The 21,388-nt window shown below is 43.6% G+C and overlaps 1 protein-coding gene across 4 annotated transcripts in view; it reads left to right on the top strand.

Moving 5' to 3' along the window:
• Window positions 1-21,388, top strand: part of SLC39A11 (solute carrier family 39 member 11) — a 270,490-nt gene that overhangs the window by 207,822 nt on the left and 41,280 nt on the right. For all 4 annotated transcript variants that reach the window (XM_081899865.1, XM_081899863.1, XM_081899862.1 and 1 more), the window contains one exon: window positions 14,554-14,623. In XM_081899865.1, coding sequence (XP_081755991.1) covers window positions 14,554-14,623 — 70 coding nt within the window. The remainder of the gene's footprint in view (window positions 1-14,553; window positions 14,624-21,388) is intronic.

The raw sequence follows: 21,388 nt of genomic DNA, 5'->3' as shown, positions 1-21,388 counted from the left end.
CCCATGTAACTGTGTTACAGACTGGTTTGCATGTACTCATTCCCATACAATCACAGGTGTGTTCATGTCAGCAGTGGGGCGGTCTGGGTGGGATAGAGAACCGCTGTCGGTATATATGGAAAGTGATCTTTGTTCCCCTCTCAATTTGCTGCAAAGAAAATTAGCAGCTGCCAGACCCCACCCCCCACCCCTTTAAGGAAAACCTCACATACATCATATTGCAGTACCCTAATGTAGCCATGCTACCTGCATCAAGGTAAAGTTGCCACTGATATACAGTGGTACCTTGGGTTACAGATGCTTCAGGTTACAGATGCTTCAGGTTACAGACTCCGATAACCCAGAAATAGTACCTCGGGTTAAGAACTTTGCTTCAGGATGAGAACACAAATTGCGCAGCAGCGGCAGTGGCAGCGGGAGGCCCCATTAGCTCGGGTTAAGTACTTAATTCGTTCCGGAGGTCCGTTCTTAACCTGAAACTGTTCTTAACCTGAAGCCCCACTTTAGCCGCTGCGCCACCGGAGCACGATTTCTGTTCTCATCCTGAAGCAAAGTTCTTAACCTGAGGTACTATTTCTGGGTTAGTAACCTGAAGCGTATGTAACCCGAGGTACCACTGTACATAACCAGAGGTATCACTGTATAAGCTGAAGACTGATAAAAGCACTTTGTTAGAATTTTTTTTTGCATAATTCTGTGGCAGCATGACAACTCGCTCTTCTACTTCACCACTTGCTGATGTTAGCATCTGCTCCGGTTAGAGTCCCCTCCCGAAAAAGTCTTTTAAAAAGAGGGAGAGGTGACCTTTCCCATTTCTTCTGAATGCCTACAGATCTCCAGTTAGAGTCTTTCACTCTACGTTGCCACCTCAATTTATTTTTTCAGACGTAATTCTTTATTGCTTTTGTAAAAATGGCTTTCTGTCGTTATCTGTTCCTGTTGCTCCTCTGACTTTTAAAAAAAGAGATATCTGTCTCGTGAATCTCTCATTGATTTCCCCTCCCTCCTGTGTGCTTTGTTCTTCTGTAAGTCTTTTGTGTCCTGACAGCTAAGCCTTCTGAAGTCAAGGAAGAGTTTATCGGTAACCTCTGTGATAGCTTGCATTTCTCTGTAGGTGAAGACAGCTATAAAATTTTGTAAGTGTAGAGAAAGAAGAAGAGTTTGGATTTGATACCCCGCCTTTCACTCCCTTTAAGGAGTCTCAAAGTGGCTAACATTCTCCTTTCCCTTCCTCCCCCACAACAAACACTCTGTGAGGTGAGTGGGGCTGAGAGACTTCAAAGAAGTGTGACTAGCCCAAGGTCACCCAGCAGCTGCAGGTGGAGGAGCGGAGACACGAACCTGGTTCCCCAGATTACGAGACTACCGCTCTTAACCACTACACCACACTGGCACTTTACAGCATTCCAACACATTTGTTTTCAGGGCAGCAAACCACACTTAAAATGTGCTAGTGTGGACTACTCACCGGGCTTATTCTCTACCCAGGTCATATGTCTTTAATACTGATTATAGTTACTGAAACTTTTGCTTCAGTTTCAACTTCCAGTGCTTCTCTAACTGAAAAACGGTTCCAGTCACCTGATGAGATTATATGATAGAATCGTAGAGTTGGAAGGGGACCCTGAGGATCATCTAGTCTATGGGTAGGCAAACTAAGGATCGGGGGCGGGCTCCGGCCCAATCGCCTTCTAAATCCGGCCCACGGATCATCCGGGAATCAGTGTGTTAGAATATGTCCTTTTATTTAAAATGCATCTCTGGGTTATTTGTGGGGCCTGCCTGGTGTTTTTACATGAGTAGAATGTGTGCTTTTATTTAAAATGCATCTCTGGGTTATTTGTGGGGCATAGGAATTCGTTTATTATTATTTTTTTTCAAAAACTAGTCCGCCCCCCCCAAGGGCCCCCTGCTGAAAGAGTTTGCTGGCCCCTGATCTACCTGAAGGAGCGTCTCCACCCCCATTGTTCTGCCCAGACACTGAGGTCCAGTGCTGAGGGTCTTCTGGCGGTTCCCTTGCTGCAAGAAGCCAAGTTACAGGGAACCAGGCAGAGGGCCTTCTCGGTGGTGGCACCCACCCTGTGGAATGCCCTCCCACCAGATGTCAAAGAGGAAAACAACTACCAGACTTTTAGAAGACATCTGAAGGCGGCCCTGTTTAGGGAAGATTTTAATGTTTAATAGATTATTGTATTTTAATAGTCTGTTGGAAGCCGCCCAGAGTGGATGGGGAAACCCAGCCAGATGGGCGGGGTATAAATAAATGGTGGCCGGGGGAAAAAAATGTCAAAATATTTTCCTTGAAGCTTGAATATGTTCTATTCTGGGTTGTTTTATTTGAAGTTTTACTGTGTTGTAAACCAATTTGAGATTTGTACTTTAAAAAACAAAAAGGAAATGAAATAATGAAATTTATTATTATTATTATTATTATTATTATTATTATTATTATTATTATTATTATGTCCAACTCCATGCAATGTAGGAATATGCAGGTGTGCATGGCAGCAGCGGGAGGTATGGAGATTGAACCTGCAACCTTGGCTATATCAGCACCACACACTAACCAGCTGGGCTATCCTGCCATGTTCTTGAGGAATTCATCCTGGAGGCTGTGGTGTAGCTGAGGGGGGATGAAGCACATGCATCTGTTCTTTCCAGGGGAGTACAGCCTCTGTCTGGTCATAATTCATCCTCCATGCACTCCATAACTGGTCTAGCACAGCAATGCCTAACCAGTCCAACTACCACCAGCCCCATACTTCATGGTCAGTGGTCTGGGATGATGGGAGTTGCCCAAAACATCTGGAGGGTACCAGATTGGGAAAGGCTCACCAAGTGCCTGCACAGCTTCACCTGAGTCAGATGATATAGATTTATCAGTATGCTGATAACATCTCACCCCCTCCAATGGCTTTACCCAGCTGCTGTTAAAAAGCATGTGAGGGGCACCACGGAGACAAGCAAAATAGAAAGCAGCTCCCACTCCATCTTCTCTGTGACCTAGGAGAGCCTTGGAGCACACTCTGGAATGTTACCTAGTAGTTTTGAAATGTCCAAAAATGCCATTCTCCGCCAAGATGGAGAAAATCTCCTAACAGCTACTGTAAATAAGTGGATGTTGTTGATGAAATGTGAGATGCTCTTTTGCCACAGGGTGCACACAAACAAGATCTGAGTAAATCTGTAATGCTTTATGTATTAGATCCTGGCTCCACTCCAATGAGTAGCAATAATTCTAACTAATATGAAAGGCATTAGAGTGTTGTTGTTGTTTTAACGCCAGTTGCTTTTTTTTTTTTTTTACACATTCGTAAAAGGGGGAAATGGCATTTCCCTCCCCTTGAGAAGGCAAATGTAAGAATGGATTTTATAATGCTTTTGTAACTTGCTTCACTTGCCTTGGGTGAAAGTTACGGACAAAAGAACTGAGTCGCCTTGATTACTTCGTTACTTTCAGGCTCCTGACTACTGATTCACTAGAGCAGGTCAGGAAGGGTGCAGCAACGTTAGCAACCAGCAGATGTCTTCATTTTCTTGCTCAGGTGACAGTAATTGCTAGGTAGAACACATGCTTTCAGATAAGCTCTTTCTTCCCTTCAAAACATGGTGCCTGCACAGCGTGAAGAACGGAGATGTTGAAAGTGCACCTAGAAGGTTCATTTCAGTACTTCGCGAGCTAATAATGAGTGTGTGTTGCTCTGAAATTAATGAAATGGGAAAGATCAGGAACAGTATTTGCAGCTCTAAAGAGCCCTAGTTGGGTTGGCAATGAAACGAAAGCTCCTCTCCAGTGTGAACTCTCTGAGAGCTCGGAACAGGAACCATTACACTTAACATTCTCAAGGTCTGTGTTGCATTGTGTCAGCTGTCATTACATTGGCTGTCTTAATGCATGCGCAAGAAGCTGCGCCCCTGCTCACTCCACTCACCACCACCCTTGCCACCCCCCCCCCATTTGAAATCCAGGATTGTGATGACTACAAATCCTCCAATGGGAGCTGCGTGACAACAGCCTTACATATATCTATCTATATAAAGATATATTAGAATCACAATGACAGCTGCATACTAATAGGGATGAGAAGCATCTTACTCATGGCAGAAGGGACAACAGGATTTGTACAGGATGTGGCCATGAAGCCTTTCATGGGAAAAGAGCATGAGTAGAAGAGATAATTCACTAGAAGAATCAGTCACTAGTAGGTGGATGAGTGGTCGTTTCTTGTGCAGTTTCCTTCCTACGAAGCGGAGAATTGCATTCAGTCAACATACAGTAGGTGCTTAGGAAAGACGAGAGAGGAATTGCAATGTCTTCACTCCCACCCCAACCCAGGTTATAAGAGGTCCAGCTACTCCTTAAATAGAGGTGTGATAATAGGGAAAACGTCGCCTGTTTAATTAATGCTTGCTGTGAAGTTGTTACGGGAGCCCTCCTGATAGAAAGTGTCCGGCCTTAATGGGAGCAGAGTTGGCCAAAGGAGTGAGGCCAATAATGAAAAATAGCCGAAGACTAGAAGTTATGTGGCATCTTCATTAACCCCAAAGAAAACTGTTGTGGGCATAAAGGGTATCTCGTTATAACCAAAGGATTCACCGATCTAGAGTAGAGGGTTGTGGTTTTTTAAAAATATGTATTTATTGCATCCACATTTGCTAGCCTGCTGGGGTATTAAATGCATGGCAGCCCACCAACAGGCAGATTTCTGTATTACCCATGCAGGAGATGAATATTTCCTGCATTAAAAGCCTCCAGGCTGGTTGTGAAGCAGCTCCAAGCTGTTATATTTTTACACACAGACGTGGGAGCGTGTATGTGTTTTGAGTAGTCTCTGCTTAAAGAGCATTTGTAGTCAATCGCTCTTTGTGTTCCCAGTTAAGGGAATAAAAGCAGCAGGATGTGCTACAGCTGGAGGGAAGCCGTACTCAAAGCAGTCCAGAAAAGAGAATATGTGTGAGATCACGGGGTGTTGGGTTGTGAAGGTGCGGTGGGTGTTGTTTTCCCCCTCTTTCCTTTTTTGTGAGCATTTTGCTTTTTCCCCACCACCCCGAAATTATCTTAATTCAATTTCATGCTTCAGCTAATTATGAAATAACGTAGTGTGTGGGTAGGGAAGGAAATGGTCCTCTTAATTAAGGGTTTGATCTCCGTTTCTGGTTTACTTGGAACCTTATCTGCTTCCACATTTCCCTGACCTGCTCTCTCTACTAGATCGTGCTGCATTAGCCTCTTGTATATAAATGTTAATCGCCATGTGTTATGAGGGGGGCATTATCCCCATGGCTACTTAACCACAAGGGCTGTGCTCTGCCTCCACATTTGTAGGCAAATTCAAGACATTACCAAGCCCTTTGTCACATAAATACAAAACTGATAACAACACAAAGAAGAGAAGAAGAAGAGTCTGGATTTGATATCCCTCTTTATCACTACCCAAAGGAGTCTCAAAGCGGCTAACATTCTCCTTTCCTTTCCTCCCCCACCACAAACACTCTGTGAGGTGAGTGGGGCTGAGAGACTTGAGAGAAGTGTGACTAGCCCAAGGTCACCCAGCAGCTGCATGTGGAGGAGCGAGGAAGCGAACCTGGTTCACCAGATTATGAGTCCACCGCTCTTAACCACTGCACCACCACACTGGCTCACAAACAACGTAACAGGCTGTATGTAACTATATAAATTCTTTTTAAATGTGATTCAAGATATCATATCAAAATATATGGTTCTATAGACCAACTTATCATATAAATGAAACATATTACGAGAAATTAAAGTCAACATTCCACGGTGTGGAATTCTTATATCAATTGTGTAGTGTTCCACGTGAAGATGCTTTTAAGAAGTCTAGCGTTCTTTGTATGCAGGTATCAGACGAAAAACTTGGAAGAATGGAACATGAAGAAAATAAGCTCTGGAATTCCACACCTTGGATATTGCCAGTATAAGAACGGAATAGATTGTATTTCCTGATCTATCTCAATTCAGATATCCTTTATCAGGCATAGCAAACCACACATTATCAAACAGACACCGTATACAAATTGTGCAAAATACGAGCTCAGCATAACAAGGTTTGTCCCAGTCAGATCTTTAACTCCAGAGGAAATCAATTTGCATAAATAATACAATACAACATTACCACATCACCAATCCTGATCCATCTGCTGGACTTTAATTTCTCATAGTATGTTTTGTTTATATGATAAGTTGGTCTATAGAACCATATATTTTGATATGATATGTTGAATCGGGTTTAAAAATAATTTATATAGTTACATACAGCCTGTTACGTTGTTTGTGTTGTTATCCACATTTGTAGGCAGATATCCTTCTGAATAGGGACGCAGGTGGCGCTGTGGGTTAAACCACAGAGCTTAGAACTTGACGATCAGAAGGTCAGTGGTTCGAATCCCTGCAACCAAGTGAGCTCCCGTCACTCTGTCCCAGCTCCTGCCAACCTAGCAGTTCGAAAGCATGTCAAGTGCAAGTAGATAAATAGGTACCACTCCAGAGGGAAGGTAAATGGTGTTTATGTGCGCTGCTCTGATTTGCCAGAAGCGGCTTAGTCATGCTGGCCACATGACCCGGAAGCTGTATGCCGGCTCCCTTGGCCAATAAAGAGAGATGAGCGCTGCAACCCCAGAGTCAGTCACGACGGGACGTAATGGTCGGGGGGGGGGTCCTTATGCTTCTGAATACCAGTTGCTGGAAAACCTCAAGAGGGGAAGAGTGTTCTTGGGTTTCAATCCTGCTTGCAGGTGTCCCACAGGCATCTGGGCAGCCACTGTGTGAACAGGATGCTGGACTAGATGGGTCATTGGCCTGATCCTGCAGGCTTTTCATATGTCCCTTTTTACGTTTGGGGAATGTGACGCAAGGATATTTCTGGGATAATGAAAATCCAGTTGCTGCTGCGGTCTGAAAACCACGACCACCACTCCCAGCTTGTTTTTCTCCCTGCAGGGGAAAAAATATATAATGGGAATCTTTATCTCCCCCCACCCCCCACAGGGAGTTAAAACAGTCAGGGAGGGGAGAATTATGAGAGCCTGAAAATGGTTTAACACCCTTTTCTTTTTCTAAAATGTATTTTTATTAAAGATTTTCTTGGTTCACAAAAGTATGCGCAATCTCTCTCTCTCTCTCTCTCTCTTTTCAAGTAACATTTTTTACAGATCAGTTTCATTTGTTGAGACATTAGGAAGAAACCTACGCACTATTCCTCTTCTCCTGATTGCAGCCTTTTGTGGCTGCTTTTCAGTAATGTGTGTGTGTGTGTGTGTATTCACACATCTCATGGAAGGAAAGTTACATAGAACTCCACATAACATGTCCTTTGTCCCGAATATGTCATTTTACAAAGATTTGTGTGTGCGCCCCAGGTTTTAAAACTGCTGCGTGTGAATGACTTACGTGAATTTCAGTATGAGTGGTGAGAGTCGGCCAAGATTATATATTTTCTGCCACTTAACAATCCCTCTCTCTCTGGTGGAGTAATGTTCTTTCCAAAGGATTCAATTATTTGAATATGGCCACAGGATAAATTATGTGGGTGTATTCACCTCAACCAAATACTTTTGAAGGTGAAATGAGGAAAGATAAACTTTCTTTATGCCTTCTTTCACTTCCATTTAAGTGCATGTTTCATCTGGAGATGTTGCTCAGTTTTCTCTACCTGGGGCCAGTCCCAGATCATCTGCTCACAGCCATCGAGCTTCAAAGGAACCGCATGCTACTCTTAGGAGGCTGCATACATTGGCAACACAGCACCATTGCCTCTTGTCTTTGTTGTTCTTCTCTGCAGGGAGAGGCGAGCCTGCAAAATTGATTCCTGCCAGTCTCTTAAGTCTTTTCTCAGCTCTCTTGGAGAATTATATTCCAATTCCATTGCAGCCCCAGGTCCTATGGGGAACCTTGGAGGATACAGATGATGCTTGCGTACCACCCTAATGTCCTGTCCTAGATATCTTAGCATTGTCAAGAAGTGGCCCCATTATCTACGCGTTCCGAAGGCTTCAGGTGGCTATCCCTGAAGCCTTCGGAGTGCAGCGCAAGTTCCCGCTGTGCTCCGCAGGCTTCGGGTTCCTTTTGCTGCAGCCAGGAAAGCAAGACACTCCTGGCTTCAGCGAAAGGAACCTGAAGCCTCCGGAACGCAGCGGGAACTCGCACTACACTCTGAAGGCTTCAGGCAGCTATCCCTGAAACCTGGAGAGCGAGAGCGTGCACCGACCCCTCTCACTCTCCAGGCTTCAGCGAAAGCAACGCGAAGCCAAGGAGCGCGGAGGGAGCGCCCCCTCTGCGCTTCGGAGGCTTCGCGTTGCTATCGCTGAAGCCAAGGAGCCTGCATTCGCTCCATAGGATGTACACACATTTCCCCTTAATTTTTGGAGGGGGAAAAGTGCGTCCTATAGAGCAAAAAATACGGTAATTAGATGAACAGTTACATCATACTTCTAATTGTGAGCGGATAACTGTTCGGAAGTCTTCTCAACTAACCCTGTTGTGAGTCCAGAGGAGGCTGGCCAGGATGGTGAGCAGGCTGTAAACCAAATCCAATGAGGACCAGGTGTGTTCAGCATGGAGAAGAGAAGATGGACTGGGGAGAATGTGAAAGTGACCTCCGTATATCTGAAAGAAGATGTAGTAGAGTTATTCTCTGTTGCTTCAGAGGACAAGGTGAGAGCCAATGGATAGATATTGCAGAGAAAAGGGATTCTGGACCCAGTGGTAAGAGGTGTTGAACGGTACAAAGGTTTCCTCAGGAGATGATCAGATCCCTTTCCATGGAGGCATTTAAGTGAAGTCTGAACAACCAACCCCCAGGGATGCTAGCAGTCGAGTGCCACATTGCAGACCTTGCGCTGATCAGACTGTTTGGTCTACGTGGTCTTCAAGGTTCTTTCCAAGCCTATGATTATGTAGATCCCTCTTTTCCTGGAGAGGCTGTTCATGCAGCTCACCAGTCTCATTTATTCCAATCTCTGCCTTCCCCTTCCCATGTGTCGGGGAAAATCTCCCTCTACAGCAATAATTGGTGGAACCTGTCTTTCCAGAGCCTCACTTTGCACATTCATGAGTGAAATTAGTATGCTGTCGCAGCCCGTTTCTGCTCTCAATTACCACCCTAATTTTCACTTTGGTAGCACACCTGGTACACATCATGGCTTCCAGTTCCACTCAGCAGCTCTTGCCCAGCACACAGTTATCCCATCCTGCACCATCTGCTGAGCTCAGTTCCCCCCTTTTTACGTATCTTATGTAGCTGCAGCTCGCATTTGACTTTCATTAATGCTAGCTACCTGGGTTCACTGGAAATTCCAACTGGATAATCACCATTTCCCACCCTAAGCTCTCTTCTTCATTTGTCCCTATTTTCACCTTTAGGGCAACTGAAGCTGCATGCGATCATATTAGCCAATGGGCCCATTTGACATGGGATGAACTTGGCTTCCCCCCGACCGCCATTGTTCTTCAAGTGTCACTTCTTCACATAGTGTACTGGGGAAGTTGCTCCTACAGGGGAGACAGTGATGACCACCAATTTGGATGGTTTTAAAAGAGGATTAGAATCAAAGAGTTATGGAGGTGGGAGGGATCCTGATGATCATCTAGTCCAGCGGTTCTCAACCTGTGGGTCCCCAGATGTTGTTGGACTACAATTCCCATCATCCCTGAGTGCTGGCCTTGCTAGCTAGGGGTGATGGGAATTGTAGTTCAGCAGCATGTGGGGACCCACAGGTTGACTTTTGGGTTTGGTGGGTGTGCGTCAGTAAACAAGGGGAATTAAGACTAAGAGAGCTGAGTGGGGGTGCTCGTGTAATCTCACGGTATGCAAGTTGTACAAGTGACAATAAAGTATTTTAATTTCAATTCAATAGACATCTTGTTGGCTACTGTGAGAACAGAATGCTATACTAGATGAGCCTTTGCCCTGAGTGAGTAGGGCTCTTCCGGGCATTGGAGGGGTGTTCAGATAGACATCTCTTACTCATTAGTGGCAGGGGGAACAGGGCTGAGGCCAGAGACCCCTGCCCCTGCTGGGAATACTCCGCGTCCTCTTGGCAGAGGTGGGCTTCCTGCTTCTTTCCTTTCTCCTCACAGGCACCTTGCAGATTTATCTTGCTGTCTTTATTCAAATTTAAAGCAGCATTTTTAACACTGGCCTCAAGATTAATGTCTGTTACTTTAATCGCAAGGGGCAAATTGCAAGTTGCAATAGCTATTTCACTTTGTTAACCATTCCATGTCGCAAGATTTTCTTTCTGACAGATGCTCAAGAGAGCACTTAGCCAATGGAATTACTGCTATTGGTTGAGGCAGTTGTGTATGTTTCCCTTCAATTCCATTTTGTTCAGATTTCCAGAGTCTCAAGAAGAACCCCTTCAGGAGTCATCTCTCTCTCTCTCTCTCTCTCTCTCTCTCTCTCTCTCTCTCTCTCTCTCTCTCTCTCTCTTTTAGAGTAATTTTAATTCAGTTTTCCATTTTAACAATCCAATCAAATCACATTAAATATTCCAAATTATACAAATACATATCATAAAGTCCAAATATTTTGCCAAATTTTAAATTTTTGTTGGGGCTTCCCGTGCTTCAGGTTCAGTGGGGTCCAATCATCTTATGGTTCTACTGCCTTGAGTTTCCTTCGGGAGTCATCTCTTAAGGACAGAAGAATAAACTGAAGAACATTTAGCTGGATCAAGTCAATGCCCCGTCTAGTCCAGCATCCTTTTCACACAGTGGCCAACCAGTTGCCTGTGGGAAACCAGCAAGCAGATTCCAAACACAAGAGCACTCTCCCCTTTGGGGGCTTCCAGCAACTGGTATTCAGAAACTTTGCTGTGCCTCCCATCAATTGCCACCCCATATTGGAGCACCAGACCTAGCCAGTACCATTTTCAACATGAGAAGGGAGAAGCTGCAGTCAGCACCATCTTATCTCAAGAGAAGTCACTGCGACTGCTATTCGATTGTGTTAACAATTGTGTTAACTCTGCAATTAACACACTTCAAAACTTAGAGAGGGACTTGAAGGCAGGATAGCAGCTAAGGTGTGATGGTGGGTGAAAGATGAAACTGGGCTGGAGTGGAGAGGCTGCAGAGTCCATTCTGTATCTTAAGACATTAAAGTATCTGGAACTCCTAATGCTTATTCAATGCTATGCATATCCTTGAGTCCAGCAGTTACAAAGAGATATTTTTCAAGAGTCTCTTTTCCATTTCCAGCTGACATTTACAATAAGAATATTCCATCATTTCCAATTTAAAAGTGTAAATTGGAACAGTTCTATATGTCCAAATAGGTATCTAAACAAGACTGACAGTGATAAGCCATGCATTCAAATGCAGAAGGCCAGTGAGATCTTCAGACTGCAGAACAGTGGGTGGTGTGTTCGCCTTTCCAGTCTTGTAATATCTTTGCCACAGAAAGCTGAAGTCTAGAGTCTTTTTGGAAATATGCATTGGTCTGCTGTCTTATTGGCCATTGCCTCTGTCTCAATGGAGCCTCTTTTTTCATGCCAGCATCAAGAGGTTCTCAGTGCTACAGTTATCATTCATTCATTCATTCATTCATTCATTCATTCTCTCTCCTTCTCCCATGTGGTGCTGGAGGCAGAATGATAACAACACAAACACTTCTTTTTTAAAAACAACAACTGATATTTGTAGAAAAGGTTGTGTCACTAGGAATTATTCCTCTGAATGGCCGCTGTTTGAAAGATGTGAAGATGCTTCAAGTAGTTTAAGGGACTGGTGGTTTGAGGAGGAAACAGAAGCATCTGGAAGTGGGATGAACCAAGGAGAGAATTGAGTCAATTGCCTAGGAGTGGCTTCAAGACTCACCTCTGGGGACAAAGCCCAAAGCACATAATGAAGTCAGTTGTCAGATTTCCTGCACCTGTTTGAGGGCTAAATGCTTGCTTCTCCCCATTAGCAGCTACAGCAATTGTAATTAAGGCAGTTCTGATTTATGCCCTGCGGAGATGTAAATGCACCTGCTAGTGAAGCTTCTATTAGAACATGCTGAGCTCTGAACGCTACAATAATTAAAACATCCACAAAGCTGGCACATGGCAAAAATTAGTCTCATATGTGTTAGTTAACATGGCCTAACACTTTAGTGTGGATTCCTGTTTCCCATGTCTCTGAGGCTGGTAACCTAAGACTAGTTTTGGATGGCTGTATTAACAAAAACCGAGGAGGTTCAGGCAAACTATATCCACAGCATATAGCAGGACATGCTATTTTACTCATATTTTTTCATATAATGGGAGAGGATGGGGAGCCTTATTTATTTTCTGTTGACGTTTGGGATGTGACATAATGGTCTTAAAAATGATGCTGTGGTTGGGCTAGTTAGTCCTAGACGACTAGGCAGTGTAAATACCATACATTTAGAGTGCATGACTTCCCTCAAAGAGTTGTGGGAAATACAGTTTGGTAAGAGTGCCAAGGATTGTAGGAGATGGGTAAACTATAGTTCCCAGGATTCTTTGGGAAGTAGCAATGCACTTTGCAATTTGATATAGATGTATACTGTGTACACAGCCATAGCCAGTGTAGCTAGAGACTCACACAAATATGGCTCCATAGATATGTAACCTAATAGCTCATCTTCTCCTTTGCCTGCCATTGGAGTCTCCTGGTGGGCAGAATGCCAATGAAGATGGCACATGAATAGTTTCCACTCTGCCCTGCCCTGCCCAGACATGCTTCTTTCCACCATATTAGTGCTACATCATTGATTTCTATGCTACTGTGATGCTTTGAATATCATGGAATTGTAAAATCAATGGAAAGTTGGAAAGGACCCCAAAGGTCATCCAGTTCCCTACAGGAATCTTTTGCCCAATGTGGGACTCAAACTCACAACCCTGAGATTAAGATTCTCATGCTCTACCAACTGAGCTATCCAGTACCCCCCAAAAGGAAAGTTATTTGGCCCAGTGAAAGGAATTGCCTTGCACAGTATTTCTTTCTCAGTGTCCTTGCTAAGACTATCTTGTATTGAGTGATGTTTCACTGAAAGAGCCTAAATATTTGTGCTTGTTTGCTAGTGTGGAAGCTGATAAAATTGAGTCATTAGAGTAAAGGCAGCAACTGACTGCACTCTTAGAAGGTTAATTATAGAAGTGTAACCACGCTGTTAGCGAAAACAACAAACAGTCTTGAGGCATTGTAAAAAAAGCCAACAGAATCTTCTAAGGTTCCACAACGTTCATTGCTTTTTGTCTTGTTCTCTCCACTCCCCCCCCTTTAAGTCTTTCTTTCTCAGGCCTCGGGTCCAGTTCAAGTTAGCTGCATTTGAGTCTCATGGAAATCGGTAGAATGAGTATAGTTGCAATTAAATTTAGACTAACCTGATTTAAATATGTCTAACTTCCGGATTGTGGTGTTATTTCTTTGCAATACTTCAATTTTAAGATTGCCATGTCATTTTCTTTTAAGCAAAACAAAGGGATGTTGATATATTTAGATATTTAATCAAATGACAGCAAACTAACCAGTGGAAATTGTACAGTGTTGCTTGGGAATTCTAAGAAACCAAAACAGTTCAGTGCAGTTTTGAAATAGCGGTTATCAATTTGATCTTTTTACATAGCTTTGTATGTATTGTGGTCAGTGCTTTTTATCTAGGGGGATGCAGGGGTACACATACCTCTAAACATTTTGTGAATCTAAGTTTGGTCTCATTGAGGGGCAGTATTTCAATATGAGTAGGAAAATGAGAGTACCCCTAAACATTTTTTTTAGAAAAAAAGCACTGATTGTGGTATTTGATGCATTGTGATTTGCAGTTATTTTTTATAGATCATAGTTTAGTAATTATTTATTGTGATTGTTAAGAGTAAATTTCTGTTTAATTATTATTTGCTGACATTTTGAGAGTTAATTTTATTGTTTACTATTATATTCTGAAAGATTGTTGACTATTTATTTGATACAAGTCATTCCATTTTAAAGTTATCTTTTATTACAATATTTTTTGTATTGGATCAGATTATAATAAGGTGTGTGTTCTTTGTTGTATATTTTGTTCCTGTAAACTGCCTTGTGTATAGTAATATAGAAATGCAGCATACAAATGAAAAGTGAAATGAAAATCAGCGGCGTTTTGACAGGTTCAGTTGCCATCTTGATTCAAAATGGTGTCCAACTGTATCCATACATGGACAAAAACCTGTTCCTCATATCAGGAAGCACCTTGCAAACCTGTTTACAATATCTTAAGAGGTGTCAAAATGCATAGAAAACAGACAGAGGCCAACAACTTTCCAAAATATATAGGAGATGAGAGACAGTAAACAACAGCAAATGGATCTTGTGTTACTCAGTATCCTTCGTTTTCCTAAACCCACAAGTTCAAAATCAAGCTCAACAAGTCATATCCTCATACAGGACACATAAAGTATAAAAATGGGGTGGGGAGCCTTTTTCAGCTCAAGGACTGCATGGCCAAATCCTAAAGTGGGCGAGAATGAATTATGCAGGGTGTCCATCTATAAGCCAAGCCACCTGCTAGGTTACTACATTACCATGTTCTTTCTCTGTTTCAGAGGGCTTGGCTGTTGGCGTTGGATTTGGTGCTGTTGGAAAGTCAGCATCTGCAACCTTTGAAAGTGCCAGGTAAGTTCACTATGCATAGGTGACATCTTCCTTGTGGTGTTTTGAGCTTGGACTGATGCTTCCTCAAATTCCTTGGGGGAGAAAATGCAGGAGGCAGTCGTGTTTTTCCAGCTGCTCTCCAAGAAACACTGACCCCAAACCCCCACCCCCAACGTCACTCTGCAAGTTGCTACGAACAGCTTTCATGTTATGGTCCACCTCAGGTCCTCTTGGGGATCAGTAACTGCTTAAGGAACAAGAAACAGAAAATAGGAATAAATAGACAGGAGGGATGTAGAAAGTGTAGGCCTCCCTCCATAAGATTTTCCATAAGTAACAAGAGTACATTCAGTGTCTCTATTTTCAAATCGTAGAGTCTTTCTTGCAGCTCAACCACGGTCCATTCGAGACATTTTTGTTGTAGTCAGTGTGGGGTTGTGAGGCTAAGAAAAGTGGGGGGAAAGAGAGGGGAGAAAATAGAGAAGGGGAAGGGGGTGAGGGAGACTGTAAACCAGGCATGTCCAAAGTCCGTTTCGGGGGGCTAATCTGGTTTAATCCGGCCCCTGTGGCAGTTTATTTCCTGGGGTAAAATCCTAAAAAACCCCTCAATGACCTCAACCCTAAAAAGCTCAACAACTTCAGTCCTAAAAATAGTTCAGCAACTTTGGGGTAAAATCCTAAAAAAGGTCAACAACTGTGGTCAGCCCTTTGGTCGGCCCTCACGGCCCTTCACTTCATCAAATCTGGCCCTCTTTGAAAAAAGTTTGGACACCACTGCTGTAAGCTTTCCTTCTTTACAGAGTATATGGGTGGTGCTTTTTTGTCGCGTGGATAGGTGTCCTATTTTTGCTGGCGGAGCAAGAGATCAAAGAGCCCAGAGCATGGTTGGTTGCAGTGTGTTTTGATTGTGTGAAAGTGAAGTGATGCTGGGTTGTTCGCCATATTGATTTCTAGTCAGGGGATAGATCATTGTCTTGTTGGCCTGTGTATGTGACAAAGGGGACCCACGCAGGAGCGAAGGTGTCTTGCTGTGTTTGCCACCATGATATTTTCAATTTGTTGGATGGTTTTTCTAACAGAGTGGTTTCCCATACAGTTTGGTACCAGGGGTCTATGGATCCTCCTGATAGGGACCTGTGCGTTTTGTTCATAAATGGTTTAGGTCAGTGTCTCCCAACCTTGGGTCTCCAGCTGTTTTCAAACTACCAATTTCCACCATCCCTGACCACTGGTCTTGCTAGCTAGGGATGATGGGAGTTGTAGTCCAAAACCAGCTGGAGGCCCAAGGTTGGGGAACTGGTTTAGGGTTAGGATTGACTGGTGAGGTAGTCTTGTTTGCTGGTTATATACCAAATTGTTCAAGGTGATTTTAACATAAGGGAATGCAAGGATACTCAAAAGAATAACTGCAAACAAGGTGAGCTGTGACAATCAACAGGCAAATGTGATGCAGTGTAAACAAGTGCCAAGTGCAAAATAAAAATAAAAATCCTAATTTCACATAAGCGCTAATATAACACTGTTATGTGATGCTATGAATATATGAATATTGTGTGCAGTTCTGCTGACATCACCTCAGAAAGGATGTTGCAGAGCAGGAAAAGGTAAGCCCATGTTATCCTAAGGAAGCAGAATTCTTATGGCTGTGAGTCTCTTGTCTGTGTCTGCTGGGTATAACGGCCTTTGGGTAATAAGCATATCTTGAAATGCACTTTCTTTCTCACACAATGCTGGGCTTTAAGCAATCAATAAAAGGAAAAAAAAACAGAGCATAGTCAGGTATGCCAGGTGTTGTCAAGGTAATATTGCTTCAGCCTTGTTTATGTCTAACCTTAAAAACGATCCACACACTAATTGGCCTATTGAAATGAGAGAATTCTCAGAAATCTGTACTGCTGGCATCTTAAGACCAATTGTCATACATGGAGGGGCTTTCACTATATTTTTTGGACGGATTCTTTTTTTTAATGTTTTGTGCATAAAGGAACGTTACATGAAGTACTAAAAGCGTCACTTTTAAAAAATGTTGTTTTAAAGCATCCGTTGGAGGGAAAGTGGGTGAGAAAGGATTTTCTTCGAACAAAACTGATTTTTCCCCCTCCCCAGAATTCTTTGTTGTATCAAAATAACTACAGTTGTTGAACATGGTGCATATAAATAAAGAGTTTGCCCAAACAATTCATGTTGAACATCGTAGTTCCTGACATGGATATTTTAGTTATGGGTTGACCTGTGTTCTCACTTCCAGTGTATTTTGTCCTCTGCAAAACTGACTACAGGGACAAGGTGTCTTGGAACTGGGTGTGACAGATGTTAGAGCTGTGTGATGCTGGCACAGGATGTTGTGTTGATTGATGAGATGAGCATGTGAGATGTTACAGTTTCAGATAACAGAGGTGGGGCCTCATAGAGGGCAGTATTGGTAGAGCTAGTGCCTGAGGTTTGTTTGATTTCTTCTCACAGATAGATAGTGGCTTGTCAGCTGCAATTTTCATCATCCTTGTTCTTTTGCATAACTTCTCACAGTTTCTAAGTTATTAACGTGTGTGTGTGTGTGTGTGTGCGTGCATGCGCAGGCACTCAAAACTTACTCTTGCTAACCTGTTCCTTCAGCTCCAGAAATAGGTTACCCCTCCCTACTGCTGTGTTTGCGACCATTGGTTCCTTGTTGGGTTGTTGTTGTTGTTTAGTCGTTTAGTCGTGTCCGACTCTTCGTGACCCCATGGACCAGAGCACGCCAGGCACTCCTGTCTTCCACTGCCTCCCGCAGTTTGGTCAACCTCCTGCTGGTAGCTTCAAGAACATTGTCCAACCATCTCGTCCTCTGTCGTCTCCTTCTCCTTGTGCCCTCCATCTTTCCCAACATCAGGGTCTTTTCCAGGGAGTCTTCTCATGAGGTGGCCAAAGTATTGCAGCCTCAGCTTCACGCTTCACGATCTATCCTTCCACCTTGTTGGGTTATTTGATTCCAATTACCTATTGAAAACCTTTTGGTATGCAGTGCAATGCAGCATTTGGCAAGTGAATCTTGGCTAGGGAGCAGATATTTACGCGATGCTTGTAGGTAAGAAAAATATTGCTCTGAGTTAAAAATAAAAAGGTAGCATTGCATCTCTTGGGCCATATATACATGAAAATTGAGTTGGAACTTCTAGGAGGACATCCTGGTTTCCTTGTCAGTGGCCCACATTTTGAGAATCCAGGCTCTGGATTCCACTTTTTTATTATTGGTCTTCACAACTTTTCCTCTTTCTTTCTCTAACCATCTTTTGGAGCCATGGAGACAGGTTGTTTTCTCCTCAGAAGAACTGTTAAAACAGCAAACAAGGATCTCTCCAGCTTTCAATAATTACTTTAGGCAAGGTAGACTTCAAAGGAGCCATTACATCGAAAGCCGTTCCACACTTTCGTTCCTGCTTCATTGCTCATTTTGCTGCCATCAAGGCTGTGAGATTGTTCTGGTGATACTTAGAATGAAAAATTAACATGACTTTTACTATCTGTTCTTAATTGGCATCTGTTATCCCGAGGCACAAACATTTCCTTCGCTGTTCATATCTGCTGATTAGGTTAATTTGTGAATGAGCAAGAGAGCAAAATGTGGGGACGTAATTTGTTCCTTGTTGATTAATTTGTTTCAGAAATGTAAATGCAGCCTCTTCTATCATCTGAAGTAGCTCATAAAAAGTCATAGCAACAAACCCACTAAATTTCCAATCCAACTGCAAGAGTTTCACAAAACAATGCATTACGAACAGCAGACTCACATTCAGCTCCTCAGTTTTGCTCATAAAGTGTCTCTATGTATGAATGAACCTTACACTTTTTCTAGAAACTCATCAAAAAGGGACACAATCAGACTTCCTCTGGGAAGTCATACCAAAGCCTTGGTAAGTAAGCACTAAGTAAAAGCTCTCAAGTCAAACACTTAATCTCTCATACTCAAACTTGCAAACATATTGAGAAAGAGATTTGGTCACTGGGCAATGAGAAATAGCTTTGGAATCTACAGGTTTCTGGGGTGTTAGGTAACTTTTTGGTTGTTTTTAGGGCTCCTGTGCCCTTAACAGCTACACAATGACCAAAAAACCAGCACCTGAAGGGAACTTTTTTCACACAATCTTCCCCTGCCAAGAACGGTTTTACCTGCCAAGCAGAACTCCAGGAAGCAATTTGTGAATCCAGCTTCTGTTGCCAAATCAAACTGGGTGTCCCTGAGCTCAGTCCAGGGGTAAGAGATCATGCATGTGCTAAAATTCAATATTTCAGTGTGCCTTTTTTGGTGCAATTGTCCTGCTTCAGGTGACAGGCAGGCAGAACAGGGGATAGTACCAGAATCACAGTCTGACATCCTAACACAGGGGCAGCATGAGAAGCAAGGTCTAAAGCAGGAATAGGCAAACTCCAGCCCTCCAGATGTTTGGGACTACAATTGCCATGGTGGGAGTTGTAGTCCCAAACATCTGGAGGGCCGGTGTTTGCCTATGCCTGGTCTAAAGGCAGTCCAAACCTAGGGGGCTTCAGTGACTGGGCAGGAGTGCACAGATCAGGAATTTGCTGCCAAGAGGTTATTCCAACTCTCTGTGCCTGGAACATACTTGATATACTTCCTTATGAGTATCATCTTAAAAAGCAGAGACATCACCTTGCCGACAAAGGTCCGTATAGTTAAAGCTGTGGTTTTCCCAGTAGTGATGTATGGAAGCGAGAGCTGGACCATAAAGAAGGCTAATTGCCGAAGAATTGATGCTTTTGAATTATGGTGCTGGAGGAGACTCTTGAGAGTCCCATGGACAGCAAGAAGATCAAATCTATCCATTCTGAAGGGAATCAGCCCTGAGTGCTCAATGGAAGGACAGATCCTGAAGCTGAGGCTCCAATACTTTGGCCACCTCATGAGAAGAGAAGACTCCCTGGAAAAGACCCTGATGTTGGGAAAGAAGGAGAAGGGGACGACAGAGGACGAGATGGTTGGACAGTGTTCTCGAAACTACCAGCACGAGTTTGACCAAACTGCGGGAGGCAGTGGAAGACAGGAGTGCCTGGCGTGCTCTTGTCCATGGGGTCACGAAGAGTCGGACACGACTAAACGACTAAACGACTAAAGGACTAAACAACAACAACAATCATATTTCTCCTGAGGAGTCATTGTTTCTCTGGTGAGCAGTTTGGTAGCCAACTGAAACTGCACCTTAAAGCAGGCATGGCGAAACTTGGCCCTCCAGCTGTTTTGGGACTACAGTTCCCATCATCCCTGACCACTGTTCCTGTTAGCTAGGGATGGTGGGAGTTGTAGTCCCAAAACAACTGGAGGGTCAAGTTTGGCCATGCCTGCCTTAAAGCATCTGTGCTTCCTAAGACTTGGAAACTATGCAGCATCCACCTCCAATTCCATGAAGGGGCTACCCATGTCTTGAGGTGGAGGTTGGTTTGCCATGTCCTCTGAGGGCCACAGATTCCCCAGATCTGCCTCAGGGCTCCTCAACACTGACTGCTGGTTTGGGGAGCTCCAGGTCACCCTCCGAAGATGATCTGCAGGCGGGCGGCGGGGAGAAGAGCACTTCTCCCCGCTGCCTGCCCCGCAAGCGCCTGGGGGGGGAAATATTTTTTTTTTCTTTATTTCCCCGCCGAAAAACTTGGTGCGTCCTATGGGCCGGTGCGTCCTATGGGGCGAAAAATACGGTACATTATCTGTAGCGCTGGTATTAGTTCATTTTAAAGCCAAATTGGGTAGGTAGAATAAAATACATATAAATATTCTTCTTTTTCTCTTATTCAGCTGCATTTGCATTTGAATACAAGAAAAGCACTCACCCCTCCACCGCGTAAGCTGCGCTTAAACTTTTTCCCCTCCTAGTGTGATACTTTGTCTTAATCTAACATTCATTGGTTCTGAAATGAGTTGAGATAGGGAGAATGGAAGAACCTGGTATTCTAATAAAAATAATTTAAGGGGAGCTTGGTTAATAAATACGTACCCTGGAAAGCTGACTTTTGCTTTAATAGCTCCTGGGGTCTGGTTTCTGGAAGCATTTTTCAAAAGAGGAGCCTGTAAGGTACATTTATGATATTGATCCGAAAAGCAGAAAAAATGAGTTTCTCTGGGACAGCAGCATATAAGGCTGGAAATGGAGGGGGAGCTCTATTTGATTGTCCGTGCAAAGTGCTGAACAGTCTGCAGGATATTCATACCTTGTTATCAACCTTTTTTGTATTAATATTTTTCATTAAAAAGGGTTTCAGTTGTAAAGAAATAAAGTAATGCAAAGAAAAAGAGAAAAAGAAAAGAGAAAGGCACAAAAAAGTGTAAGGTAAAGGTAAAGGGACCCCTGATCATTAGGTCTAGCTGTGGCTGACTCTGGAGTTGAGGCGCTCATCTCGCTTTATTGGCTGAGGGAGCCAGCGTTTGTCTGCAGACAACTTCCGGGTCATGTGGCCAGCATGACTAAGCCACTTTTGGCAAACCAGAGCAGCGCTCGGAAACACCGTTTACCTTCCCGCCGGAGCAGTACCTATTTATCTACTTGCACTTTGACGTGCTTTCAAACTGCTAGGTTGGCAGGAACTGGGACCGAACAACAGGAGCTCATCCCGTCGTGGGGATTCGAACTGCCAACCTTCTGATCGGCAAGTCCTAGGCTCTGTGGTTTAACCCACAGCGCCACCCACATCCGAAGAAGCAATATATGAATATGTACAATATATGAAAAATACCCTAAAGCAGGCATAGGCAAACTCCAGGTGTTTTGGGACTACAATTCCCATCATCCCTGACCACTGGTCCTG

This window comes from Podarcis melisellensis (assembly GCF_964234715.1).
Source record: "Podarcis melisellensis genome assembly, chromosome: 2".
NCBI lineage: Eukaryota > Metazoa > Chordata > Lepidosauria > Squamata > Lacertidae > Podarcis > Podarcis melisellensis.
This window is presented reverse-complemented; position numbering and strand designations above follow the sequence as displayed.